Source organism: Centruroides sculpturatus, unplaced genomic scaffold, assembly GCF_000671375.1.
Source record: "Centruroides sculpturatus isolate CEXI.00-Female unplaced genomic scaffold, Cexi_2.0 scaffold963, whole genome shotgun sequence".
Lineage (NCBI taxonomy): Eukaryota > Metazoa > Arthropoda > Arachnida > Scorpiones > Buthidae > Centruroides > Centruroides sculpturatus.
Window position 1 is genome coordinate 282,138 of NW_019385228.1, and position 12,847 is coordinate 294,984.

Genomic DNA, 12,847 nt, shown 5'->3' on the forward strand with positions numbered 1-12,847 from the left:
AATTTGTTTCTGACTTAACGGATATTTTGATATTATTGACGACAAAAGTTTAAAATCATTGATTTCCTTACCTGTCCATTATTTTTGTTTGACGGAGTTGAATTGTTTGGACCACGTGGCATGAAAAATTTTGTCAAGTTCCTGATGAGAATGTGCAGACAACTGAACGTATCAAAGACCACTGAGTCAAGACCGTTTACACGTGCAACTATCTATGCTGCTGACGTCGACGGACACACACCATTTGTATGTTGTGATTGGATAATTTAAATTAGCAAGCAGTGACACTAATGAGACTTTATTAAACTAATTTTTCTGATTTTTTCGTTAAGGCGTGAAATATTATTTTGTACCGTAAATGGTACTTGAAATATTATAACGTACTGAAAATGTACTAAAAATCTAAATGTACTTTCAATTTACTAAAAAGGGCAAAATGTACCAGAAAAGTACAAATGTACTAGGAACGGCAACACTGGTTTCGTCTCGATAGTTATAAGGGTGTGGGAGATATGGGGCTGAAAGTGGTTGAAGGTGGTTTTCTATTTCGAATGTTACGTTCGAATTTGTATTCCAACATAAAATTCGAATATCGATTCGATTATAGAACGATTGTAAACGTTCTAGAAACGTTGAAAAGAGTTCGTTTGACTGGACGTGAACAGGAGACGTTCAGAAATAGAATCGGGACCAGGTCTCTAATTAGTCTGGAAACGGAAGACCTAATTCTTGCATTCTGTGAAAACGAGTAAGATTGGCTATAATGCAGGGCTGTGGAGTCGGAGTCGGAGTCGTTGAGTTTTGATGTTTTAGCCGGAGTCGGAGTCGGAGTCATAGTCGAATGGTAAGGAAAAGTCGGAGTCGGAGTCGGAGTTTGAGTCGGTAGATTTTTACGCGACTTCCACAGCCCTGGCAGGGCTGTTGAGTCGGAGTCGGAGTCGGATGATAAGGAAAAGTCGGAGTTGGAGTCGGTAGATTTTTACGCGACTTCCACAGCCCTGGCAGGGCTGTTGAGTCGGAGTCGGAGTAGGAGTCGTGGAGTTTTGGTGTTCTAGCTGGAGTCAGAGTCAGAGTCGGATGATAAGGAAAAGTCGGAGTCGGAGTCGGTAGATTTTCACGCGACTCCACAGCTTTGCTATAATGTAATTATCTTAATCTTCACTATCGTTACTTTTTGCCCACAAATAAAAACCCAGCGAAGCGGGTCTTTGCAGCTAGTATATATATATATAAATGGACGTGTGTGTCCCTATATTTCACTTTTCAGCCAAAACTACACATCGCACATGAATGGTGTTTGTATGTACTAGTAGCCCCAAGTTTCCATTCGTGCACTATGTGCTTGCGTCTCGATAGCTGTAAGGGTGCGAAAGATATGGGGTTTAAAGTGGTTGACTTCGATGATTTTCTATTTCGATTTTATTTTAAAAATATTCGAACCGTTTAAATTCGAATTTGTTCAATTATAGAACAATTGTAAACGTTCCAGAAAATTGATCAAATTGAAAATAGTTCGTTTGACTGGTCGTGAACAGGAGACATTCTGTCTGGAAACGAGGGACCTAATTCTTGCATTTTGTGAAAACGGGTAAGGTTGGCTATAATGTAATTATCTTAATTTTCGTTATCGTTACTTTTTTCCCGTGTAACATCTGACTCATCTGCTAGTTTTCTTCTTTAAAACTTGTTTCTACCCTCAAAATTAAGCTTTAGTTCTAATATGAGTTCAGACAGGAAGGAAATCTTACCAAATTTCAAGATGATATTTACAATGCAGTGGAAAAAATAAATCACATTGACAACTCTTCAAGTTTGGATGTTAAGACTGCAATACTTTACTATCCAGACATTATCCAAGATACAGCATTGATTATCACAGCATTTCCACCAACCAAAATTTACTAGAACGTTTATTTTCCTCTCTTAAAATTATTAAATATAATTTAAAAAATACAGTGAATGCTAACTTACCGTGTTTCCCCGAAAATAAGACATCCGCAAAAAATAAGACCTAGCACAGATTTTGCTGAATTGCGAAATATAAGACCTCCCCCTGAAAGTAAGACCTAGCAAAGTTTTTTAGTCGTAACGGTCATCGACAGATGGTTAAAAGAGGCCGTCGGCTTTTTGAAAGTACAGCCATTGATTGGTCAGCAGACAATTACGCCACACGGCATGATTTGCATAAGACTATGGCTTGGGAATCACAGATTTGCATAACATTACGGCTGGGGATGGCTAATTGGTCGGCCGGGAATCACGCCACATGATATTTGCATAGTGCTACGGTTCAGTAAGCACTAATTGGTCATCGAGTCCGATGTCGACGCTATAAAAAGGCGACAGTTCGACACACCGGATATACGTCACTCTCATCTAAGTTCGACTTGGGAATTTTTTTGTTCAATAATAAATGTGAATTCTTCTTCCTGGAAAAAATAAGACATTCCCTGAAAATAAGACCTAGCGCATTTTTCAGAGCAAAAATTAATATAAGACACTGTCTTATTTTCGGGGAAACACGGTAGTAGAAGTGACTGTTTTTTTTTGTTAGGAGTAATTCAGTTTATAACAGAGAAGAAAAATAAAATAATCAACATGGCAAAATAAGCAACCATTTTATTTACAGTCTAAATGTTATATTTGTTATTTTTTGTATTATTGTATCTGTATACGTATATATCGCCCAAAATACTCGTATATTATAGACAACATTGTTAAAGTAATTTTTTGTGTACGAATGTATTTACTATTTTTATTTGTATATGCTTACCAAATACTATTGTCATCATCAAACAAGTCAATAAATGTGAATTTATATATTTAGTAAACGTGTCAAATTTTAATTCATAAATTAAATAGTTTTTTAAAATCGTTTTATTTTGTATTTTTAATAATGAGAATCGTCGTCATTATTACTTTTCCGGCAGTTATACAGTATAGGCCTATAAGAAAGGAAAAAAATGACGATCAGTGAAAGAATGATTTTCCCAGATTTTTTCTTTTGAGCTCCGAAAGTCTCGAAACGTAGAGAAGAGCAAAAACATTCGGGGTTTTTCTGTTTGCACGGATGTTAGAATGTGTACCAACCGATTTAGTTAAACTATTTTCAAGCTTAACAACTCCTGTGTTAAGCTTAACCATCCGACTCCGATTTAAAATACAGTCTATCATTCGTAAATACAGAAAAAAAAAAAAACTGGATCTTTTGCTAATTTCCACATTTCGAAATGTCCTGAGTCCAAAAATGCAAAAATTTGGTGTGCGATCATTTTTTTTACCAATCGCTACACTTTTCCTCTGTTATAGATAACAGCCGGAAAAGCAAAAATTATCGAATACATATTTAGGGGAGACCGGAGCAAGTTTGGCATACGGGGAAAGTTCATCTTCCCAATTTTCTCAGAAATAAAATTAAAGGACACTGGTTATAGGTTAGGCAGTTGAGTTTTATTGGTGGCTTGTTAGTGTAGTGTTTGTATTGTTCTTTAACAAGCGTAGTTGAATTATCAAGCAAATTTTCATTTTCGTACAATTACATATAATATTTTGCTTTCATTTATATAGAATTGGCATGTTTTGTTATAATTCTATGATAACGAAAGTTACTTTTCCTGTTAGAAGGATAACACTTCAACTTATTCACGTGGCAAGATCATGGCTCGGAACCCTGTTCTCAGGCTTGTACTTAATGTTTCGAAATCATGACTAGTGAGGCAAGATCGGCAACATAAAGCCACATTAGAAGCCAAGGATAAAAATAAAAAATTCGGAACTTGCAGAACGGAACAGTTTTAGAGAATGCGGATTCGAAGTAAACAAAAAGAAAGAGGCAGAAAAATCCTAAAGAACCGGAAAATGACGGTAAAAATACTTATTGTATAGGCTATATTGAAATGAAAAATATGGCATTACTCAGGAGGTTATGCTGTAAATGTAAACTCTGGGCTCATATGGACTGTACAGATGTAGAAAATGAGTATGTTCAATTTATTTGTGATATGTGTAGAGAATAAGAGAATAAACAATATGCTTTTATATTGCTTTCACATTGGTTTAGGATGTTTTCATTTATTATCTGTTTGATATTTTTTGTAACTGATTTGTGTTTGCATTTTTTTTTTATTTATATATTTCTTTGAACTTGCATATCGTTGTAATAATATTAAATATAATTTAAACTTGTATTTCATTGTTTTAATAGAGAATTCCAACTTATACATTGTTAATAACATAATTTTATATACGTGCCTATCTTGCCCCATTACTGTTACCAAAGTTGCCCCTGGTATAGGGGCAACTTCGGCAATTTCTCTCTTTTTGTAAAGTTATAATTATTTTAATTATTTTTATTTCCAAACTGATTTTAACAAGTTCTATAGTAAGGAAACATTCTAGTAGACAATAAACAAAACTTTTTTTTCAGTTTACAGCAGTATTTATTACACAAAATTTAAGTAAAGCTTAACATGCTGAACTTCCCCGGTCTCCCCTATATATACTGTAAACTGTGTCATTACATTGAGGAGTATTTTAGCTTTAAAATAAAAAAGTTTCTACGTTCTATCTTTATTAAAACTATATTATTTGGACTATATTTATCGACGCTTATATCGTGAGGTCACGCTATGACTTCACAATTTTCGGGCCAAATTTGTTTACAACTCCGCCCCTGTTCGGAGTCGGAGTCGAATGGTCAGGAAAAGTCGGAGTCAGTATCGTGTAAAAATCTACCGACTCCACAGCCATACTGTATATGAAAAATTATATATTTTGATTTTCAAAATAAAACAAATAAAAGTGAATTGCAATAAAAGTCAAATGCATGTACAGTACTATTTATCATCATTATCTATGTTATCAATTCATAAGTCTTAAAGATTGCAGTTGGAATAATTAACTATAACTACATTATTTCTATTTTAAAGTAATTTCTGATTATTAACAAGGAAATTTACGACTGAGAATAACTTTTTATTATTAAAATTATCCTATTATTATTTTTACTTACTCCTCCGTTAAAGATTACTGCAAGTACATTATATGTATAACTGTAATATGTCAGTAATTCTATAGCAAAAACTGTCAGTTTCTATTAGCACAAACCGTGTCACGTGACTAATTATTGGCATGTATTTACCAAAAAATTAATTTTATTGATCTTTTAATAGTATAAGGAGTAAATAATTTATAATACTTTTGCGTACGAAATAATAATTCGGCTAATATCTGATTATTATTTTACTAATTATGAGTTTCTATATAAATATTTATTTACAAGCGAAAAATTTATAAAAATTACATGGCGTGTCTGACTTTATTGTCATTTCTTCACGATAACATTGTACTGTACAATTTTTATTAACATTCCTATTTTTACATAAGTTTCTTTATTTTTATATTAAAATACGTAAATTAGTTAGTATTTATTAGTAAAGCAAAACGAGCATGCTAAGATGGCATCGACTCAAATTGACAAATAGCTGAAACACGTTATACAAGAATTACTGTGATTCGTTTCCAATCACACATTTTCCATTATTTTTGTGTCATTTAAATTACGTGTTGTAATTTACACCTTTTTCTATTTCCCAGAAAATCATTCACGCAATGTGAAACCAGTTTTTAATTTTGGCGACTTTAAATGCAAATAAGTTGTTTTCCATATTACATTATATTACTTCAAATTAAATAAAAGCATAAAATAATTATATTTTGATGATTTTTACAATTTAGGAAAATATTTTTCACATCTCCTCAGTGTTTATTATTATAATTATACATAAATATATTTTATTTTTTTTTTTAATTTTATGCTATCACAGTTGAAAAATTTGATAGCATCAAATCAACGTGATAGTATAGACCAGGGATGGCCAACACGTAGACCGCGGTCGACCGCAAAGGTTTTGAAAGTAGCCCGCAAAGCTAAAGTTGAACAATTTGCTTTCACTTAAATTAATGTTTAAAAATTTTAATTCGATAATTTATTCTTACAATAATAGACTGTCTGGGCAACGTACCCATACTGTTTGTATTTATACCGATGAACAATGCAAATAATTGTTAACGCATGCGCATATAAAAATCCTAAAATTGTTTGTCCATATACATAGTCGCTCGCAGACTATATTTTACCAAAAAGTATCCCCTAAGGCAGGGGTGAGCAACCTTCTTAATCAACGGGCCAATTTAAATTTTAAAATGTTTTGGCGGGCCGCACATAATAAAATTAAAAAAAGTAAAGATTTCATATACAAATTTTAATGCAAAATAAAAACAAGAAAAGAACAGAAAAACGAATTTACTTGAAATTTTTAATGAGAAATTTGGAACTGTTTTTTCGATACAAGCTGATCAATATCAGCCGGAATTGATGAGGTAGCTACACGTACGCAGCTTTCTAATCGTGCATACTCAGTCTTGATTAATTTCATGGTTGAAAATAATTGTTCGCAAACATACGTACTTCCGAACAGAGACATCATTTGCTTTGCATTTTTCGTCAAAAGCGAAAATTTCCCAGGGCTCACATAAGATTTATAAAAATTTTCGATGTTTACTGAGAAAAATACATTTTTTAAATCGGTATTATTCTGCATGTCAATCACTTCCATTTGAAAGTCTTCGGGAACTGTATCCACATCGATATTAAATGGCGAGGAAAACATTTTCATGGAAACCGCTGTCTTCTCAGCTTTGAACATTTGGAATCGTAATTGAAATTCGTTGATTAAAATGTCTATATATTGTGCGTATTTTTGAGAAGTAGTAACGTTTTCTTTTTCTAAATGTGGAAAGTGAGACACATTATTCTGCAAAAGATGCTGTTTCCACAATTTTAATTTGCGCTCAAAGCCCTGAATTTTATCATACAAATTGTGAATAAACTGTCCTTTGCCTTGAAGTTCCACATTAAGATCATTGAGATGCTGAGTCATGTCGATAAGAAACCCAAAATCGCACATCCATTCTTTATTACCAAAATGAGGAAAGGCATATCCCTTCATATCCAAGAACAATTGTATTTCGCTTTTTAAGTTGTATACTCTTTTTAGCATTGCACCTCTACTAAGCCAACGTACTTCGGTATTAAAAACCACGTCGCCATATTCAGTTTCTAAATCTTTCAGGAATTCTTTAAATTCACGGTGATTTAACGCGCGCGACTTTATAAAATTGATTAGTTTAATTATTGGTACTGTGACATTTGGCAAACTCAATCTTTTCGCACACAAATTTTCCTGGTGAATTATGCAGTGGTTAACGAATATTTCCCTTCCTGTGACCTTCTTAATGTCTTGAAATAGCCTTCCCGATACTCCTACCTCCATGCTTGACATTGCTCGTGCTCCATCTGTCGATATACCAATAATCTTTTCTAATGAAATTGAAAAATTTTCCAACACAGACTTTAGTTCATCGTACAGGTCTTTGCCGGTTGTAGTCCCTTGCATTGGAATCAGTGAACACAATTCTTCGGTAATATTAAATTTGGTGTCAATACCACGTAAAAATATAGCCAGTTGTGCTGTATCGCTAATATCGCAACTCTCATCAAGTGCCAAAGAACAGTATTCGAATTTTGCAATGCGTTCACGAAGCGTTGTTGCTATGTTCTCGGACAAGTCTTCAATTCTCCTTGCAATGGTGAATCTTGATAAACTAATGTTTGAAATAATATTTATTTTATCAGGAAATGCTATTTCTGCAACAGCAGTCAGACATTCTTTTATCATCTCTCCATCCGCAAAGGGTTTCATTTTTTTTGCCAGTATTTGACTGACAACAAAACTAGCCTTTACTGCCGTATTTGATAAAATAGCTTGATTTTTAAAAATAGCCTGTTGTTTTCCCAAGTTTTTCTCCATTTGATTAAACTTATCTATCCGGAGTTGTCCTGTTAAGTTTTTATATTGTTGTTCATGTTTTGTATCGTAATGCCTTTTTATGTTATATTCTTTTAATGTCGACACAGTCTCTGAGCATATTAAGCATACAGCTTTATCTTCGACGAAAGTGAAAAAATAATCAAATTTCCACTTTTCTTGGAAATGCCTGTGCTCATCCGCAACCTTCCGTTTTTTTGTTTGCTTTTCCGACATGCTATTATGGATTAAAAATTTGAAAGTTAAAAAAATTTGTAGGAAAACTTAATTTTGAATAAAAAAAACTCTAATATTACCTTTTTGACAATAATATTGCACTCACGCCTTTCAAGAAACACAAGAATTGCTAAAATTGCTAGTTAACAGCTTACCAGTCTGACTGATTGTGTGACAGAAGCAAACACAAACAAGCACAGACGCGGCGCGTTCGTATTGCATGTTTGAACAAGTCGCCGACAAGTGAGTAACTCGTCACAAAAAATTGTTTCGGTTTAGTATGTACTACCATTTTATTATAAATTATTTTATAACAATATATTGATGGGAGAAAGTCGATGAAATAAATTCAATTTTAAAACTGCTTGGCGAGCCGCATAAACATGTTTAACGGGCCGCAAGCGGCCCGCGGGCCGCGTGTTGCTCATCCCTGCGGGATAAAAGTTTGGCCACACCTGGTATAGACTGATAAATCTAGATTAAATTATTTGTGAAAAGTTTTTATTACGCTCATTGTATTGAAGTACATAATTATTAATATTGATTTGTTCAAAAATAATTAATAATTATTTATCTCGAAATGTAGTTAGGATGATGACAATGATTTGTTATTAATTACTGAGAAAAAATTAATAATTATTTATTTCGAAATGTAGTTAGGATGATGACAATGATTTGTTATTAATTACTGAGAAAAAAAAAAGTTGTATGTATACTGTAACAAGCTCAGAATTTAAATGTAAAATTAATATTTATTAATTAAAATAATAATAACTTAAAGCAATAAAAATTGCATTTGTTCAGTAAAATGTAAATAATATATGATATTAAAAACTTTGCACTTCTGCTACACTGAAAGCTCTAGTTGTTTTGCAGTGATTAATAAGGAGAATTAATGTTATTAAATTTTGGTGAGTAAATATCCCTTTCCGAAAATTAAAGTTTTTCTATTTTATAACAATTCAAATAAGTAAAGCAACTCGTTAATGGATTTTGACACTACAGCTGTAGAATAGGAATTCTATGTATCGTTGAAAAATGTAAACCGATGTGAAATATAAATAAAATGGAAAGAGGCATTTAATTATTATAATAAGAAACAACTCTCTTTATGCATTGTTTTTAAATAAAATTCATCACACGGCGTGATACTAGTCATCAGACAAGCGTGATACTAGTTTTTTTTTAAATTTTCCAGTTTTCTGGACTTAAGCCAAATACATCCATAACATTTAAAATAACTACAAAAAACGATTTTTAACATAGCATACGCCCTCATATTTATAACATAAACCAAATAAATGGTGTTCTAGGCAAACGTCATATAAACGAAAACGCAGAAAACTTTAGTTGTATTAAAGCCAAATTCAAAGATAAGCACTTTGATCGGTTCGGTTTTCTGCTAATTCATTAGGCATAAAAGCAAGATAATTTGTTTACGTAATTACTACTTTATCAATACTGATATACAATATAATATTTTTTCTACGATAATTTCGTATAATTTAAAATTTTTGATATAAGAGCAAGTACGATTCTTCCTGTTTAAAAAGTATTCTTTTCATATTCGTATTACATTGCGAAAAGGACTACTCACGATATTACTTTTTGTGTATCGAATTTTCTATATAATATTCGTAAAATTTTTCATGTTATAACGAAAAGAAAATCTGTCAATAGAATTTATTATTTTTTACAATTTTTGTCGTGTGTGTTGTGTTATAATGTCAGGTGAATTCCTTGTTTAAATTCAAATAATTTTTAACGCCACTCTATGCCAAACCAGTTCTCGATTTTTTTAGTGGAACCTTCAGTCTATATTTCCTAAATTGTAGTTTATTATTGCATAAAATAATAAACTACAATTTAAGAAATATCGACTCATTTACGAAAATATTTTTAACCCTGTGAATTATTATTTATAACTTTTTGACAAAAAATTTAAATAATAATTACGGAACTATAACGCCATGTTATATATAATTACGTAAAGTAAAAAATTAATAGATTATTTACTTAATTTTTATTCTTTTTCTAATTATATAATATAATATATTATTTCGAAAATAGCAATTTATTTGTACTGTAGGTAAAGTAATCTAAAAACCAGTTTGAAATGGCGTGATAGAATTTCTGGGAAATTGAATACTAATTAAGCTGTAACAGGAAAATTGTAAGAAAATTAAAAAAAAGCATGATTAGAAAAACATTTAATTAATAAAATTAAATTGCAGTTCTGAATATAGAATTTTCGATTAATTTCCTTTTCAATATTTTATGTGTTTAAATTTAAACAAAATAAAAAAAAATGAAAATGTAAAAGTAATTTTTGATCAGATGAGTCAATTCGACTTTTATACCAAAATACTGCGTGGTCTGCGAAATTTCACGCAAGCAGACACGTTTTTTCACAGAATGCATTCAAAGAAGGATTTGAAGAGTAAAAAAATTCGAAGTTAAAAAGTAAATTTTGTCGATTAATGTGTTAATAAACATTAATAGTAATGGTAACAATCAAAATGATCTTAGTAAAATGAATGATTTAGACTTGACGCGAACGTCGCGAAAGAAAAATCTGACTGGAGCAAACGATTCGAACGAAGCAAAGCTTGTTCACACTGCAAGCGATGCGAAGCGATTTACTTTTCGATCGAAACGAAGTCCAAAAACTGACCGTTCATAATACAAAGGTGTTAAGCTTCTCTTCAATCTGGGCTCTGAAAGATTAACGGATTGAAAAATCAAGTAAAAATTACGTTAAAGCATTTATTTATATAGAGCTCGTTAAACAAAATAATATTAAATTTATTCTGAACTTCTAGCAGCAACATATGAATGCACGTCATATTATATTCAACATCGTCTTTGATTAAAAACATTTTCTAAAAAGTGGTAGATATTAAGCCAAATATTTTGTCAAAAAAACATATATATATCTATATATATATACATCCCTGCGGGATAAAANATAAATATATATTGTTTTCTTTGGAAAAAGTATTTATCTGACCAATATTGAGTAATTACAGAAAATAGTAAGAAAAAACCGTCATTATTATTCCATTCATAAAACTGTAATAAATCATGTAACACCCGTAAATGAAAAAAATAATTTTTCTGTAAACATCAGTAAAAAATATTATTGGCCGGATTTCATATTTCCTGCCAATAGTAGCTGCGAATAGTTGCTTTAAGATCGTCATACATTATCTTTATATACGCATTTTCAAAACGATAGACAGAAAGGTAAGTCAAAATAATAATAAAATATTTTTAATGCTTTAGTTTTTTTTATACACTACGATATTGTTGATAAAAGAGTTGTTCTGACTTTCACTTATTTTGGTAAAGATCAGTACAAAATGTAAATATTCTGTTAGTAAATCATACAATGAAGTATTGATATATTCTCTGAGTTGGCAGTCTTCAATATTTAGATATTTTTCAAAGTCTGAACAAGTCTATTCAAAATGATATTACAGATTTTGCAAATGATATTGTTTAAAAATAGATGATAATTATAGAAAAACTGTTTAAGTAACAGAGGATTTACGCTAATGTGTGTTTGTTATAAATTACAATTAAATGCTAAGAATACATATTTCATGCAATAATTTTTTATTGGAACGTTTCTAATCTTAATTAATATTAAACGTAAAGAAAACAAAATTTATTTTGAATTATTTTGTGTAATTATTGCCGTTTTGTATTTAATAATGTGAATATTTTTACTATATGCAATCTTAATTATCATGTATTTATAAAATATTAAGTTAATATTATCATTAATATACTTTTAATTTTAACAAATATAGTAATAATAAATGATTTTTAGATAAATGAAAGTAATTTTTTTTTTTATATCATCAACAGTAATTGAAGTTCTTATAAAGTATAAAGTTAAAACAAGCGTTTTAATACACCAAAAATTAAATTTTTACATTCTCGTCTTTTATATACTATTGTCTACGTAATCTGTATTGTATACGTATTGTCTACGAAAACAAAACTGAGCTCCGCGGTATAGCTTTGATACGGCATAAGCTGAAGACATGAATGTATGTGATCCATTTTTAAGGTTTTGTCTGAAGCAGTTTAAATTTTGTAGGTTTTAAGAAGGACATGAATTTCTCGTCTTCCCAACTCCAACGTCATAACCGACAAAAATTTTAAAAATATGAGTGAATTTTTCAACTCGGTATTGTGATGATGTCGCATTAGATAATTCTTCGTTAACCTTAGTTTATTATAAAAATCATTTTCGTGTAACCTATACACGGATATGATTTTTACTATAGACAGATATTTTGCAGAATCGTGTGTAATACAGAACAACGTCATTTGTAATAATAGTTCATGAAAAAAAGAAAACGTATAGAATGATCATGTGAAAATCATTAATTACAAACGTTATTTATTTATTCATTATTATAATTTTATTTTATTTAAAATGTAGAAATAGCGAAATATAAATCATTCTTTTTAAAAAATGATTCTTGTTATAATGAATAATTAGCTAATGAATAAGGAATAATGAATAAAACATTATAGAGATTATGTTGCCTACGTATCACACAATCGCTATTTAATAATTATGAATATTTCCTGTATAACTTAATAAAAAAAACACAAAAAATCTAATCAGAATAGATTTGAAGGTCTTGGGAATCATTCCAAAACAACTTCAGGTTTTACTGCAGCAAAAATGTACAATTTTTAAAAGTATATATTATTTAGATTTT

General features: G+C 30.7%; 1 protein-coding gene across 1 annotated transcript in view; it reads right to left on the reverse strand.

Moving 5' to 3' along the window:
- The window catches only part of LOC111636451 (general transcription factor II-I repeat domain-containing protein 2A-like), a 13,351-nt gene extending 5,480 nt beyond the window's left edge, over positions 1-7,871 (reverse strand). Inside the window, exon 1 of the mRNA XM_023381701.1 lies at positions 6,576-7,871. Coding sequence (XP_023237469.1) covers positions 6,576-7,871 — 1,296 coding nt within the window. The remainder of the gene's footprint in view (positions 1-6,575) is intronic.
- Positions 7,872-12,847: the final 4,976 nt, after the last annotated feature.